This window comes from Felis catus, chromosome F1 (genome assembly GCF_018350175.1).
Source record: "Felis catus isolate Fca126 chromosome F1, F.catus_Fca126_mat1.0, whole genome shotgun sequence".
Lineage (NCBI taxonomy): Eukaryota > Metazoa > Chordata > Mammalia > Carnivora > Felidae > Felis > Felis catus.
The window spans coordinates 25,418,826-25,435,747 of NC_058384.1; the positions used below are offsets into that span (position 1 = coordinate 25,418,826).

General features: G+C 50.1%; 1 protein-coding gene and 1 long non-coding RNA gene across 18 annotated transcripts in view; one reads left to right on the forward strand and one right to left on the reverse strand.

Moving 5' to 3' along the window:
- RGS8 (regulator of G protein signaling 8) overlaps nucleotides 1-5,421 on the forward strand; it is a 133,765-nt gene extending 128,344 nt beyond the window's left edge. For all 17 annotated transcript variants that reach the window (XM_045049483.1, XM_045049480.1, XM_019821754.3 and 14 more), the window contains one exon: nucleotides 342-5,421. In XM_045049483.1, coding sequence (XP_044905418.1) covers nucleotides 342-524 — 183 coding nt within the window. In that variant the 3' untranslated portion in view covers nucleotides 525-5,421. The remainder of the gene's footprint in view (nucleotides 1-341) is intronic.
- A 2,661-nt stretch (nucleotides 5,422-8,082) lies between these two features.
- On the reverse strand, nucleotides 8,083-9,487 carry LOC109495625. Its single transcript, XR_002151163.3, has 2 exons — nucleotides 8,777-9,487; nucleotides 8,083-8,257 (listed from the first exon to the last, which is right to left on the reverse strand). It is a non-coding gene; the product is annotated as an uncharacterized LOC109495625 (long non-coding RNA).
- Nucleotides 9,488-16,922: the final 7,435 nt, after the last annotated feature.

Consider the following 16,922-nt stretch of genomic DNA (forward strand, 5'->3'; position numbering starts at 1 on the left):
TTGCTTGACATCATGAAGACCCCTGGATTAGGAGTTAAGTGATTTGGGATTTTGCCTTGGCTCTGTTACTAACTTTCCATACTGCTTTAGAGCGGCCTTTTAGTATCTCTTTTCTTCAGTGTCCTTATCTGTAAATTGAGACAAAGAATGTCTGGTCTTCAGACCTCACAGGATTCTTGCTGGGATTAAAAGGGATAACCTCCATGAAAACAGTTTGAAAAGCATGACTAAGCTTACATATATAAGATACTGTCATTAGTAATTATTACATAGCTAGGAGCAGTTGCCAGGCACCTTGGCCCTTGAGGGCCTGTGACCATGCTCTCTGTTTGTGTCTCCAGGTAAACATAGACTTCCAGACCCGAGAAGCCACGAGGAAGAACATGCAAGAGCCATCCCTGACTTGCTTTGACCAAGCGCAGGGAAAAGTACACAGCCTCATGGAGAAAGACTCTTATCCCAGGTTCCTGAGGTCCAAAATGTACTTAGATTTGCTGTCCCAAAGCCAGAGGAGGCTCAGTTAGACCTCAGATGGGGACTCTTGGAGATCACTGGCTTCCCCCCTCCCCTTGCTGCCAAGACCATATTCTAATGTGAAATGTCATAGGTGTTCAAAAAGCAATGGCGTTTAGTTTGGGAGCCTGGGGGATGAGGAGTGGATGAAGGGCCATTCCAAAGTAAGATCCAGTCACCAGAGCTCGGACTCTATTCCATTAACCCATGTTTGTGTTTTGGTTAGCGGTAGCACCTTGCTGCAGTTACCCTCCTTCTGGGTCAGCAACTTGCCCTTCACAATGCCTTGGGTCATTTCTGCTGAGAAGGCAGATTTGCTATGCTGGGCTAATGTGTAAATAATGCAAATGCAATTCCCACCACTTCCACACCCTCCTCAGTTAGGATTCCTGGCTCTAACTTGTACTATACCCCTGTGAGGAATAGCTAGAAGACTCTGGCTCACCTAGGTGATTTGCTGTCACAATGTAGTGGCCAGTGCTAGTGTAGGAGAGAGGTTTGTGGGGAATCCCAGGTTTCTAACGCTGTCATTGACAGGTGGCCTCTGGGAGAAGGGGCAAACTTCATGGAGCTGGCTATTTCTTCCATTTCCACTAGACCAATGTGAAAAGCTGTCATCACTGCCCATCTTAGCCTAGGAAATTCACAAGACATTTTTACCCTCACAATTCCATGAAGGGTCTTGGGAGATCTCTTATATGATTTCTGATGTGGCGTCTGCTTTTAAGAAAGATACAGCTTGCAGATCTTCCTTGATTCTACCAAGAAGTATTCCAGAAGTCGAATGACCAGGGAACATAGCTCCAGTAGACTTTTGTGCAATGGGGCGCCATATAACCTCTCTGTTGCTTAATGTATTCTCCGCCGTCACCTCCCTGTGGCATCACACATCACTGATCTCTTAGAATGACAGACAGCTTGGCAAAGGGAGGTGAATTCCCATAGCATGGACAGCTTTCATGGTGCCTAATACTTTCCTTGTCTCTCCCTGTCCCCCCTTCCATGCAGGTCATGTAATTATGATGGGGGAGAATGGGAACTTAGGCTGTAACTCTTCAGCTTGCTTCCTGGGAGCATGCTTTCTTAGAAAGGTCTCTCTCATGAGGGCCATCTTGGCTATTCAGCAACTTCCTTCTTGATCTCTGACCTTTTGGGATTGAACATGGAACAGGAGGTGAGGCTAAGATCACTGTGAACATCTGGCTGTGCAGAATCTTCCTAAAATGCTTTCATGGTACCCTGAGGCTCCTTTTGGAAATGTGTCAGGATACTCTTCCTTGGAGGGTGAGCGTAAAGCACCCTAGCTTCCTGAGAGAAAAGTGGACTACGGCACAAATTTGCAGTGCCAGGGATATGAATCCTCAGCAGAGAGACCGGAAAGTGGAAGAGGAGTCTGGAAGAGGCTGGTCTCCAGGTGGACCAAATCGTAGAGAATATGGTGGAGTTACTATTGGGATAATTCACAGCCGGTGGATTTGGAGTCATTGCAGATCTCCACAACTTTCAGCTTGACTAAATGAAATAGCTGCGATTAGGCGTAAGCTCTGGCGTGCAGGCGATTGAGAACTGGGCTGAAGCGTTCTCCTTTTGTGGGGTGATGGGCCTCTTTAGGTACACAGGATTCTAGTGTTTGCATTCCTGTCCAGTAACTGTGTGAATTTCTTCCTTCCTTGGCTGCAGCTAGACAAGTTCAAGAAGGCTCTTGAGTCCCACTGGTGTTAGGGTCCATTGCTCCGCCATGACACATTGTATCTGTTAAGTGAGGGCTGGTGAGGCTGTCTGAACCATCAAGGAGAGAACCCATACCTCTTAGCCCTCACACCAAAGCACTCTGTAAAATCTCATGTTCAAGAACTCCGATGCCTCAAATAGGTGTTGTTAGTTAGATCAGGTAGTGTTCCCCTGCCCCCACTGGTAAAAAACCATTCTTAGCTAAAGCTGCCAGAATTAATTTAATGATCAAATTCTTGAACAGGGTATTTTAAACATTGTTTACATATGAAATGTACATCTGCTGCCAACTCTACTGTCGAATATGAGGTGCATGTAAATTGGAACGGCACAGAGTTATGGAAAAATGAAATGTTTCAGAGGGGCCTTTTTACCACTTCCACTATCCCCAGGAGAAGTCTGAACAAGACTGTCGTGCAGTGGCCTCACTTGAGGCCTAGAGTTCTTGCCAACCATTGGTGGAATGAAGGCTGCAGATGGTGGTGTCATGGCGCCCAGTGACTTCCTCCCACGATGGGGAGGCGTGAAGGACCAAGCTTGGGTATCCTGAATTTTGCCACTACGTGAGCGTATGTGGGCATGTGTCTGTGTGTAGAGGAATGTGATGGCTATATTTATGGTACTCCCGTGGAGTGTCTGCGTGCGTGTGTGTGTGTGTGAGACCATTGTGAGCATGAGTCCAGGACACCACAGAGACCATCTTCCCGTGGGGTAAAGCTGTCCTCACACCCTTTCTGTCCTGCTTCCCACAAAAGGCACAGAGCTCTCTGCTCTGATGCCTATGTTCAGGCACTTAGGTCATGCCAACCCAGATTTTGGTCTGTAACGAAACAAAGAGAAATGTTTACAACATCTAGAGCAATATCAAAGCATACCTCATCCATGACCGTCCATGTCTCCTGGTCCTGCCCTCTTGCCCATCTCCTCTTCCACAAGCCCTCATCTGCCTCGCTAGGTGGGCCTCTGTAGGTGCCACTTCTTCCATTTAAGGTCTTCCTTTTGTCCTCGTGCCAGACTTGTGCTGTGGACTGCCTTCTGGGCTTGAGGCTTGCTCTGGGCCTGGGACCTCTGAAGACCCAGGGCAAGCCAGGGCAGGAGGCCAGGCAGAGCTGTGATCTTTAGGACTGCTCTCCACCCCCAAGTGGCCTTTTGGCCCCACTTGCGCGTCAACCTGTTTTTAGGCTAGGTGTAAGATTTCCCATTGCCTTTGGCAAACCAAATAGACCATAATCAGTAACAACCATTCATAGCCCCGGGGCACCTTTGGGGTGAGGAAGGATCCTCTGAGCATGCCCAGGCTCACCCAGAAAGCCTGTTACAAGTGCTCATTCCCAGGTTGCACACCCAGAGATGCTGATCCAAAAGACCTGGGTTTTCAGACCCAGAAAACTGCATTTTTAGTAAGTCCCCATAGATCATGCTTTGAAAAAAGATGTTCTAAGACAGTGGCTCCCACCATTGGCTGCTCATTGGAATCACCTGTAGAGTTTTGAAATCTAAATGTCCAGGTCCCACCCCAGAACAGCTTGGGGCCACGACCGAAGACATCAGCAGTTTTCAGAGCTCCCCAGGTGATTCTACGTGCAGGTGAGGTGAGGAAGCACTGGCCTGAGGAGTGAGGATGTGCAGGGCTGAGCTTATGCAAACGTGTGGCCAGGAGGGCTGGAGCAAGCCAAGATGCAATCAGGCACAACACCCGGAACCCACCAGCCCTGAGCTTGATTCGGGGAGGCTGCCTCTGTGCTGTCTCAGTCTGATTCGCCCCTTTGAGATCAAAACGTTCCAGCTGCATGCAGTGTTCGGCAGCGGGTGTGCCGATGGCGGGGAGCTCTGGAAGGTATTTGATTAAGAGAGGTTTTCCCACTCATCCTGAGCCTCATTCGCAGTGCTTCCTCCAAGCTTGCCTCCTTGGCTGCTCCCTCGTCTGTTTGCTCTCATGCAGTCTGTGTTTGGCCGTCTGCGTTTGGTTGTGCCTCTGTATCCAAGGCCATGGGATGACGTGGTAGTTGAAACTCAGGTAGCAGGGGAAAGGGTGTGTCGGGGTAATAATAGCGGAAGCACGACAACTTCCAGGTTTCTCATCGGAGGGTCACCCACCCCAGGAATATGCTCTTTGGAGCTTTCTTTTCCAAGGCCACAGTGGGGCTTCAGTGCCTGCTGTTAGCCCTCACGATCGCCTCTTTGGTCTCAGGCTGGGTGGGCAGATGAAAGTTCCTAGTTGATTTTATTCTCTGGTGCTCCCCCTCCCCGCCCGCCCCAGAACTTGCTGCTCTGAATAAACCAAAGCTGTGAAACGGTGTTCTGCCCCGGGCGGCAGGCCCAGCCTCCGGGAGCGGGGGCCGGGGTGTGCACATGCCCCGGGGCCCTGGACTGTGAGGGAAAGACACGAATCCATTGTGTTGAGAGCTGGGGGGGGGGGGGGGGGGGGGGCGGAGAGACTGAAGAGGAAGGAACAGGGTGGGAAAGACAAATGGCTGAGGTGCCGGCTGCCTCTCCATGAAGCAGAAGGGAGAGGTGAAAGTGGCACAGGCAGAGGCAGAGATGGTCCCCATCGACACGAGCGCCCGGAACCATCCTGACCCTGTCTGTGCCCACTTCCACGCAAAGCAGAGGAATCTGATTTTCCACCTGACACTCTCCTTCAGTGCGCAGAGCATCAGCCCTCATTAAATATGCGTCTCTCCGGGTCAGAAGCGGGAGAGGTGGCAAAAGTCACCCCTGCCTTTGAGAACCTGTGCCACTTGGCCTGAGATCGTGGAGGAAGAAGCCAAGAGCAGAAATGTCTTCCTGTCCCTGTGGCCTCTCGGGACCGCCCAGGGATGCCGTGGACCAAGATGGGAGGCTGCAGGACGGGGCCACTGGCCTTCCCAGGGTTGGGGGCCAGGCCCGCTCGAGAAACTGCTCCCTTGTGGATCGTTACTCCCTTTGGACCCTTCGGCCACCTTCCGTGTGCCGCGTGCGGGGAAAGGTGGCCGGCGGCTTGCGCTCCAGCCGCGGGAGCCCTAGCTGAGTCACGCGGCGTGCACCACAGATCCGTAGCCGCCCAGCTGCCATGTAAACCGCTTGGCTGACGGAGTCCTCATTGAGTTGTCTCATTACTGTGCAAAGTGGGATAATGTCATTCACCTTTACTATAAACAAGGCTGTGAGAACATAATAAACACACCCTGAACACGCTGCCCTTCGCTCTCTGCCCACGTTTCTGGCCAGCTGACTCTTTATGAGGAGACGCTTCGCACAACACACGGGCTCCCCCAGGGGGGCACGTGGCCTCCCCAGGCAGGGGCTGGCACGGGGCGGCCATCAGGAAAAGCAGCCGTGTGGGTGGGGAGTGGTTTGGGACGGTGTGGGGGGTGGAGGGTGACTTTAGGTGACGAGGGTGGCTTCGGAACCGTAAAGTGCTACACACATACGAGGTTTTTATTAGCACCACCTACCGCTTGAAATGCAGGGAGAGACAAGGCTGAGGGATGGTGTATGTATTTGTTCAGCTGGAGCAGTCTGAAAATGGAGGGGGTTGATCTTGCTCATGACTGCGGCGCACTTCATACGGTCGGCGTGTCCCTGAAAAGTGTGCTTTAGTCATCAAGCACACTGGTCTCTGGTGATCGGGTCCGTGGAGGGGACCAAAGGAGAAGAGGGTGCAGTGTCTGCTTGTAAAAGCTCATTTTGCAGGTGTGGGGAAAAGCTAGAGATACACGAAATGTTAATAATCCAGATCATTAAAATGCACCAGAGAAGGTCTGTCTAAAGGAAAGCGGGTGTTTCTTCACAGGTGGAATGCTTTGGGTTAACTGAAAAAGCCTTTTGTCATGCAAACCATCACTCCCAAAATCCAGTGTTGAGGACTGGGCTTTGAGGGGTAGCAGCCTGGGCAGGACAGGGACCTGCTGCTGGGGAGGGTGTGTGATTGGTTCCTCTCTTTCCAGCTATGCCCCTTACCCTTATTGCCACTTGGGTTTCTGACCCTTCCAGAACTGAGAAGGGCAGGGAAAGAAGAGAGGGAAGGGAGCGGGGGGGGTGCTCTTTGGGCCTGGGAAAACTCTGGTGGGTCCTTCCTGGGTTCCTTGGAGACCCTGCCTCTGAGGAGTCTTTCCCTCTTACCTCCAGCTCCCCTAAACAGGCTGAATGCTTTCCTACTCTGGCTGGTGCTTGCTCCTTCTTGGGAAGTGCCCTAGCTTCTCTCTGCTGCTCTCTGTTTGTTCCTCCAGGCCACCCTTTGGGACAGCTCCTTGGATGACCCCATGCCAGTCTTCGTCTCAGAGACCCACAGCTGGCCGACTGGAAGCATTTGGGGCGTACTTGACCCTAGAATCACAAGGCTTCTGCTCTGCAGCCAGAGCCCCCTGCCAGCCCCCAGCTCATGTTTTGATTTTCTAGGCTGGGATTAGGTTTCCAAGCCTCAGGGGCACATGTCAGGCTCTCCCAGGAACCCTGTATACCCACACTCCCTGGGCACTTAGCCCTTTGGGAGGGAGGCTGGACTCATAGTACACTAAAAGCTCCAAAAACCTTCACAAATTCTCTCTGGCCTTGACCTTTTTCTCTGGTGGGACAGCTTTGGAGTGCCCCTCACTGGTCCTCTGCTCCCTCCCTGCAGTGTTTGCTGGGTCTGGAACCCTTTGGATCTGAGATCTATCTCCTAGGCCTTGACAGAGCCTCTTTCAGATGGAAAACACTTAACACTATGCTGAGCATCTCATTACCACGCAGTAAATGTGGGGAAAACAAGCAAAATCCCTTCTGTCCTATTGTCTACACCAAGCAAGTGGCCAGAGGAAAACAAGAGAAGTCATTGATATAACTCCCTCCTGTGGATGCATTTCTTAGTTGAGGTCTGTTCTTGTCCCCTGTCCAGGAGGTAGGGGACAAAGCCATTTCGAAAGCTAGAAGGAAAGTGTGGGGACCTGTCATGGGTGCTGCCTCCCCTGCCCATGACTGGTTCTATAGCACAGAGGGGACACCAATCCCCCCACCGCACGTCACAGTGGCTGTGTGCCCAGCCATGAAAACAAAGCCGCGAGCCTGAGAGAACCATCTTTGACTGGAGTTCCGTCAGCACACTCTTCCAGATAATTGGGGCTCTGATGCTAGACAGTCTGAGTTTGAATCTCGGCTGTGAACTCTGCTTACAAGTTGTGTGGGCCTAGGAAAGTTATTTCCCTGTGCTTCAGTTTTCTCATCTGTAGAACTAAAATAAAAACAGAGCCAACTGCTTGGGGCTGTTGTGAACACAGTGTACGTTAACACGGAAGCCTGTTTATCCCAATGCCTAGGACATAGCAGGCACACAGTGGGTACCAGCTGGTGCCTTCTCTCCCACGGATCACCAGGACTCCAGCCAGCACCTCCATTCCAAGTCCGCTTGGCTTCTTGATTGAAGGCAAAAGGTGTTACGTGATCAGTGTCTCCCCCTTTCCCACTAAACCATAAACTTCCTGAAGACTGTCTGCCTTGTTCCCTACTCCAGTCCCTGGATAATTATTGAAACAATATTATTTCTACAAATGTTTTTGAGCAGCCCTTCTAGATTAGGCACTTCTAGGGTAGGCTGGATGTGGAGGTCAGAAATCTACTACCTGGGCCCTCAGAGAACTTACTTACCTCTCACCGGAACTTAGCCCTTCACAAGCATTGGCACAAGGCTTACCAAATGAGGGGTATAGAAAGTGAGTGGCTGTAGATTCAAAAGCGGCCATATAATAGAAGACACTTTAGGAGCCAGGAGCTTTGTAGAGCAATTTAGATGCTCCGTCTCGTTGAATCCCCACCGCAATGCTATGCGGTAGGGTGTTGATTTGCTAGGCTTCTGTCACAAAATACCACAGACTGAGTAGCTTAAACAACAGACATGTATTTCCTCACAGTTCTACAGGCTGGAAATCCAAGATCAAGGTGCAGGCACGATTAATTTCTTCTGAGGCCTCTCTCCTTGGCTGTAGAAGGCCACCTTCTTGCCATCTTTCCTCTGTGACCATGCCCCTTGGGTCTCTTCCTCTTCTTGTGAAAACACCTGTCGGGTTGGATAAGGGCTTACCCCAACAGCCTCATTTTAATTTAATCACCTCTCTGAAGGCCTATCTCCAAATTCAGTCATATTCTGAAGTACTTGGGATTAAGGCATCAGCATATGAATTTGCTGGCGGTGGTGGGGGGGTGGGGGGGGGGAGTGGGACATGACACAGTTCAGCCCATAGCAGGTAGATACCATTTTGGGTTCTTATCCCCGCATACAGATGAGGAAACTGAGGCACAGAGAGCTTAACATACCCAAGGTCATGCAACCTGCAGGTGACAGAATTGGATTTAGAACCCCAGCCCTGTAAACCCACAGCTGGTGTTTTTAACCCCTGCTTTGCTGTAGACTAGAAGGGAATGCATGGGTGGGGCGAGGTGCGTGGGTGCAGGGGAGGGGAGGGGGTGCTGGAGCTGAGCTGCCCCTGGGGTGGGAAGGATGCATGTATACGCCAACACAGGCCGAGGCGGAGGTGAGGGTTGGGGTGGGAATGGGGGTCAGTTCCTTATCTTTTACTTGCTCAAAAATCTGGGCTCCCGGAGATGTGGAAGGCCTGATGGAAAATGCTGGTGGCTGACGCATGCACTGCAGAGCCAGCTGGAAATTGGATTCGCCGATTATCTGCCCGAGCTTTTCCCCAGCTGCGCGTTCAGGTGCCCTTGTGCCAGTTTGTTTGGTTTCTGTCCTGCTCTTTGTGCTCTGTCTCCTTTAGGATGATGGGTCTGCTGCCGTCTCCTCCAAGCCCGTGGTTCTCCCGGGGCAGGCTGAGTCATAGCCCTGCCCACAACCCCAGACGTGCTGGGTCTCTGTCTCCTGCGTCTGCCTGCCGTGGGACAGGCTCCGGGCATGCCCTGCCCACGGAGGGAGAAACAGCCCCATCTCCTCAGGCATTAAGATTAGTCTTGCAGGTGACAAAAGGGACAGGGGCTCTCCTCTTACACACATGGCAGGTGAGAACATGGAGATTCGGATGCCTGAGATTGAATCATGAAACCTTTGCTTTTTAGGGTGTGTGACCGTGGGGAAGGAACTTTGCCTCTTCTAGCCTCTGTTTTCTTGTTAGCAAAAGGGGGATAGTAGTACCCACATTTCCAGGCAGGGTGGCTGTGAGGATTGGAGATGAGATGGGCAAAGCACTGGGCAGGAGTTGGCATGTGTAGGCAACGCCAAAATAGTACCCACAGGTATCGGAGATTTCGACCCGGGTTTGCTACCATCCCAGAACTGATCATGGGGCTGTGGGCAGTAGAAAGTCCAGGGCGGTAGGTTGAATGTAAGCTGTATTGACAAATGGGATGTCTGACACTGGAAGCAGAACAAGGTGCCTTTCATTCTGGAGGGTGCTCGGCCCCAGCCAGGGTATTAGGTCCCCGCCTTACATGCCCTACGACCTAAATTAGCAGGGATCACTCACTTGTCATGCAGGCTTTCCAGTGAGACACCAGAATGCAAACAAATGACCCGAACTTTGAATTGACCGAGCTAAAAACAAGATCCTGTGAGTTGCAAAACCAAATTATCTGATGGAGCGCTTTTGGTATGCCCTGCCCCACTTTATGCGGGGGGCCAGAATGCTACTCCTGACTTGTAGCCTTTGGAGACATGTGAGAAACATCACTGATGTGCATGTTCTCACTCAAGGTCCCAGTGGCTCCGGAACCCACCTCGAGTGCAGAATAGCTGTGTATACGTTTGCTGGGAGGTTAAGGAAAATTATTTTAATCTTATGTCTTAAAAATGAAATTGTCCGGGCACCTGGGTGGCTCAGTCGGTTAAACATCCGACTCTTGGTCTTGGCTCAGGTCGTGACCTCACGGTCTGCGAGATGGAGCCTCACGTAGGGCTCTGTGCTGATAGCGTGGAGCCTGCGGGGGGGGGGGGGGGAGGTCCTCTTTCTCTCCCTCTGTCTCTGCCCCTCCCCCACTTGCACTCTCTATCTCTCTCACTCTCAAAATAAATAAAAAAAAAAAAAAAACCACACAAACCTTAAATAAAATGAAATTGTCGAGGTTTTCCAGTCAGTGCTTCCCCAGGTCAGCTGTCACCAATAGCGAGGATGCTTTGAATCCACAGCTCCGCAGGGCTTAGGTTCGCAACGTCTGCCAGGAAATGGCAAGGAAGGGGTGAGGAGCTGGAAGGGAGCCTCTAGGACCTTATGCATCATCATCACATTCAAATTGCAGAATCCCCCAGGTGGGGGCATGCTGAGCAAGGCAGTCTCCCCATAGAGGGGAGAAAGGGAGTTGAGTCCTGGGGAGATGAATATGCAGCAATTACCCATAAGAATCTATTGGTTTGCTTCCCTGACTCAGGGCTGGCAGTTGCTAAGATAAAGGGGTCTTGCAAGGGAAGAGGGGAGGTGGTGCCTGTGGGCAGCCAAGGGGCTTGCAGGACCCGGCCCCTCCCACTGGCAAATGGCCCTTTGCAGGCAGCTCTTCCGAGGGGCTGGTCTCAGCCGGAGGAGACATTCTCACGCAGAGGGGTGGCATCTGGACCTGCTTTGTAGCCACGGAGACAGTCTTGCTCTGTGGAGGGAGCAGCTGTTGGCCACCTGCTCGCCAGCCTGGGTTAAGCCCTCTTTTGAGGAGGAGTGAGAGAGCCTGGCCTCTAGAATAAAGGAGGCGTTCAGCATTGCCTGCCTGGGCCATTAGCTTTGGGAGGTGAGCCGTGAGCAGGGTGCAGCGGCCCAGATGCTCATCACGTGCCCTGCTCTGCCCCACCTAAGGTCCCACACACAGGGCCCCCCTCCACACTCTGGCAGCTGGCCCGTCTGCCAGCCTTTTTGTCTTAGTAGCACCTGCCCCTGCTTCTACTTCCCTGGCCCCAGGGAAGCATCTGTCCCAGAGCCAGACAGGCTAGCAGCAGGCTAGACAGAGGCCGGCCATGCCAGGCCGCTGTGGAGAGATTCAGGGGCTCAGCCTATTTACTGCTCTCGCTCTTCCACGAGGACAGGTTCAGCTTACCCTAGAGGCTCACGCCATTTGGGGGGAAGGGGGGGTCTGTGCTTGTGGAGGGGGGACATTGGTGGGGATAGAGGAAGAGGAGATGCTCTTTGAAGCTGCAGGGAAAAACAAGGCCGTATGTACACATCCATGACCGAGAGAGAGAGAGAGAGAGAGAGAGAGAGAGAAGAAACAGACAAGGTGAGGAGGTAAAACACACCCTATAATCGCTGAGTTGGAGCAGAGAACTTGATGGGGTCACGCAGTTCTTGACATAGGGATCACTGATCACTGCTATTCGTGAAGCGCATCTTATAAGCCCATGTTTTACAAACATTTTCTTTCTTTTTTTTCCCCCTCATCATCACAAGGCAGGGCTGTCCTGGCTTTTGCTTTTGTCTTTTGATTGAGCTTTTATTGACATATAACATTTTATTAGTTTCAGGTGTGCAACATAATGATCTGCTATTTGTGTATATTGCATACTGGTCACCATGGTTAAAGCTGGTAAACATCCATCACCTCCTAGTTACAAGTTTCTCGTCTTGTGACGAGAACTTTGAAGACCTACTCTCTCAGCAACTTGCAGATATGCAGTACGGTGTTGTTAATTATTGTCACCATGCTGCACAGGACATCCCCAGGACTTGTTTATTTGATACACTGGAACTTACAAACATTTCATTGTTTAAGCGTCAGCACAGCCCTATGGAGCAGGCATTATTATCCCATTTAAAAATTTTTTTTCAACGTTTTTATTTATTTTTGGGACAGAGAGAGACAGAGCATGAACGGGGGAGGGGCAGAGAGAGAGGGAGACACAGAATCGGAAACAGGCTCCAGGCTCCGAGCCATCAGCCCAGAGCCTGATGCGGGGCTCGAACTCACGGACCGCGAGATCGTGACCTGGCTGAAGTCGGACGCTTAACCGACTGCGCCACCCAGGCGCCCCATTATCCCATTTTATAGAAAGGTACGTTGGTCTCTGAGGGTTATTGCCGCTTCCCCAGGCGAATGGCAGGATGGGATTGAAGACCGAATGTGTCTGATTAGCACCAAGCTCTTAGCCATGGCCTTCCACCACTTCCTGGGCCTGCACTTTGCCTTCCTGAAGAAAAGACCTCTCTAGATCACTTCTTCTACAGGAGAGCTAAGCTACCTATTTAACTTTTCATCTGTCGTTCATTTTCTTTCTCTTTTTACCCAGACTATAAGCTCCCAAAGGGCCAGTGTCAAGTCTGATACTTCTTGGATGGCAGCCTGTGCTGCCCAGGGCTCTTGTATGATGCACAGTGAGTGCCTGGATGTTCCCTCTAGAGTCAAGGTTATACTGGGCTGTCCTTCCTGTGCATAGATATCCCTGACTCTCTGTAGGGCTTCAATATTAGTTTTTTCAGTTCCAATCTCCCTTAAAACTGCTTGCAAATTCCATTAGAAGGTGAATAGAAGGTGAAGGTGTGGGTGAGGGCAGGTCTATGGCTCGGGAAAGAGTGAGGCCTCTATCGGAGGAACAAGATCTGGGCCTGGAGGCCCTCTGGGGAGGGGTTTTATAGGCCCTGCCATTACTTAAATATACACAGATCTGGGAATCCTGTAAGCCCGAGGCCAGGGAACAGCTGCTCTGCCAAGGGCGTATCTGTCTGGTAATTCTCATTTTTATTTGAATGCCCATCTGCCCCATCACTGACGTCACCACACAGCAGGTCCTGTTTTCCCTGCCTGTTGCCTGTGCCTGTGGTGTGGCCTTGCACTCAGGATGATCAAATGGCTCTGTGGGTGGCCTCCCTCTGAAGTGCATATGCATGGGGTGGAGGGGGCAGGCTGGGCCAGAGCGGGTGAGGATCCAGGCTGCCCATCAGGAACAGCGAGGAGGCTCTGGTGTTGTGCATTTGTGTGTTGTGTGTGTGTGTGTGTGTGTGTGTGTGTGTGTGTGTGTGTGCGCGTGCGCGCACACCATGGGGGATGGCAGGCTGGGCAGGGGCAGAGTCTGGGAGCACCATCTTTGGTAGGAGGGAGGACGTGCCCTGGGAAAGGGCAGCTTCTGAAACCCAGAAAGGTTTGCCACTTCTGTGGCTAAGCAGTCAGCCCCGGGGGATTAAGGAGTCAAGTGACTTCCTCCAGAACCAGGGCTGCCTAGAGGTTCTTCCAACCTCTGGAGCTTCCCATGCCCAGCACAGGCCACAGCCATGAGAATAGGTATGCAAAGTGCTGAGAACATTCAGTGATTATAAGTTCTAGTCTCAAGCTAAGATTATTAAATATAATTTAATAATTATGTTACCCCCTCTATCTCCTATCCCCCAGTATTTCCTCACCTTCTGTTCTTCACAGTAGTCCTGGATTCAAATGATGGATCTGGTTATTTACTAGTCATGTGATCTTGAACAGTTTCCTTAACCTCTCTGAGCCTCAGTTTCCATACCTGTAAAATGGGCCCAGCATTTCCACTCCTAGATATATAAACCTCCGAAACATTTTTATACATGGACACCAAAAGGTGTGCACAAGAGTGTTCTTAGTAGCACGAAATAGCAACAGTAGCACTTAGTAGCAGTAGCAAAAGACTGGACACCACATAAAAAGCTCTCAAAACAAGAGGATAGATTATGGTACGTTGACTCAACAGAGTATCACATAGTTGTGAAAGTGGATGGTGTCCGGTGATTCTGCAGCAACGCTGGATGAATCGAGGCAAAATAGTGTTGAGCTAAAAAAGCAAGTCCTTCTATTAAAATTTGAATATAATTAAAACAATATTTTTTAAAGTTTCCATAGATATACAATCTAAAAAAAGAGACAGGAAGTGATAGGGGATGGAGTTGGCCTGTTGTAAGGGGAGGTAGGGAAGGATTCTTTTTTTTTTAATCAAGCAGATAAACTTATTTGTTTTGTTATTTCAAGAGTTTATGGACAAGGGAGGCTAAGCCAGCAATTCTTAATAGCCTGTTATGAAAATTAACTACAGAAGAGGGCCGGTACATTATTTTAGTTTGTGACAATATAGGGAAGGAACATATGAATAGATACAATTCTTGAGTTAGATGTAGGTTCAAGGGTGTTCATCAGATCACTAAAACAGATGATTGAAAAAAAAACCATTAAGACCCAAGCACGGACCAATAAGGATAGTATGAATGAATGAAGTATTAGAAGATTAATTCAGTTTTGTGCACTGAAGTCCATTAAAAATATGACTGCAGAGATTACAAGATTGTATCAAATGAAATAATGTTCTTAACAACCTCCTAATGCACTCTCTGGCATCCAGTAGGTACTCAAGAAATAAAGTTAATCTCTCCATTTTCCCAGCCAACCATGGACCTTATCTTGCTCCCCGTAAATCAGGATTCTTAGTGCTTTGGTCCTTTAGGGATGGAGTCTAAGTCACTCATTAATTTCCTTGTGCTTCCTTCCTCTCCTGCTCTCCTCTCCTCTCTCCCACCAGAGAAAATAATAAAGCTTATCTATCCTGTGTTGCAGAGCTCTGGGGACAGTATATATGAGAAAGCTCAGGCTGTTAAGTGCCCCCAGTAAACGGTTGCTTTCCTATATGCCCTGCACCCTATCAGTGGATGGAAAGAACAAGATACAACTCCCGGGCCTGGGCAGGTTCTCCAGGTGACACAGACACATGGCCATGCTGCTGGTGTCCAGAGAGGAGAGAGCCCAATGTGGTCTGTAATATTCTAGGAGGATGCTGGAGAAGGCGGCCTGGGATTGCACGCCATGTGGCTCCTATGGGCTAATGGAAAGAACACTGGACTTGGACCTAGGGCTGTAAAACCTGGGTTAGGATCCCAAACTTTCCCTGCTCTCCTTGTCTGTACTATGCAGCTTGGTCTATAAATTAAACCCACTCACACACACACGCGCACACACACAATGCAATGTGTGCCTGACACAGAGTAGACCTCCAAAAACTGTTTGCTGAATCTGAATCCTCTCCAGAGCTCGGGTTTTCCTCCAGCGGACTGATAGACTCACACCAGTCAGAGTGAAAAATGCCTAATCCAGATTTGACAAGGAAGGGTCATTTCGAGTTTCAGTGCCGATAAGTTTGGTGGAATAGATGGGTGACGTTTGTCACGGGGATGGAAGCGGATCGCTGATTTGTATCCCTGCGTCCTGAGCCCCCTGTCCATTGGAGCAGGATGCCTGGGAAAGACATGACAAAAAACAAGTCTCCTTTTTTCCCAGCCCTTGTTTCAGAAGCAGAGGAAGGAGAAAGGAAGTCACTGAAGCAATTCTGGGGAACCCTCATGGTGATGGAAATCAGGCAGATGGTGTGGGGGTACTGGTGATTTCACAACCCACGGGTCTTTTAAAAATCATTAGGCTTGTCCTGAGATAGTTAACCTTCTTTTCCCTCAAAAAAGTGACTTAGCCCAGCCCAGCAGCATGATTAGGTCGAGGTCTGTGAGACAGACCGGAAGGCTGGGGTGAACTCTGTACTTATTTCCAAAACAGATCTACTGAACACCCATTATGTGTAGGCATGGGGCTGAGCTTTTTATGTACTTAAGAAAAAAATCTTCATGATATCTTAACCATCGGAATGTCTCCAACTATTCATTTTTTTTTAGGTATGAAACAGACTGGGGACAGTTTCTTAGGTCAGATGGGGTTATCCTGAGATCAATAGTGAAAATGTGGGGGCAGAAACAAGGCGTTGGGGTGGAGGCGACTGCCACAGACAGGAAGTGAGGGCATCCTGTATTTTAGGTCACACCTGCCTGTCTAACGCAGAGGCGGGGGTGGTGTCTGCGGATTTTGACCAGAGCACAGCTACGAGACTTGGAAGGGAGACCCTGGAGGCCCCCAGTGTCCCCGTTGGAAATACCTCCCACCATGGCCATTGCTGACCTCACACCGCCAATCCTGCCTCCTGCCTCACCGCGGAGGGGGACTAAAGTGTGCCCGTCTTTCCCACAGCGTTTGCATTTGCCAGGGATAAAGACCTTCGCCTGAAGGGATAAAGCTGGGCTCATCTTGAGCTTCAGTGGGAATTTTGGGGAAGGTGTGGGGTAGTGGGGAACTTAGAAAGAGCCATTTGGGTGTCTTTTCTCCTCACTCCAAGGGGCCAGAATTCTGTTCAAATTGAAAATGTGGCCAGCCTCCCCACTCCCCGTGGCCCCCATATATTTAAAACTCTAGGGTATTCGCTCGTCTTTATGAGTAGGGAAAGGTCTTTTTACATTTAGGAGCTTTTCTTTTCTTTTTTGGATATGGGGTACATGAAGGTGTTTTATAAATAGTAAAAGGTTACATAAGTGTAAGACGATGCTTTTCTTATTGCTTCCTATGGAGCCCTGCTGCAGACAGAGGCCTCTGATCTTCTCACTGGGAGCCTCGCTCCCCTCAGCAGAGCCTGGCCCAGATTGGAATCCCGGGAGTACATATTATGTAAGGTTCGGCTAAACTGAGTAGACCTTCTCTTCTCATTTTCAAGTTTGGTTAGATTTATTTCAATTAACAAGTTGTATTAAGTGTTCACAAGGTACGTAGGACAGAAAGAAGAATAAAAGATTGCATGGTTCCTGTATTCAAGGAACAAGAAATAGAGAAAAAGTGGATCTTTTGGTCAAGTGAAATTTTAGTTAAAGCCTCAATACGTAAAGTGAAGTGAGAGGCTGCTTTGACTGAGGTGGGGGCAGAAGAAGGAGGAAGCAAAGGAACTAGAAAGTCAGGGTTAAGGTGGCTAGACCTCAACATTTCCCCTC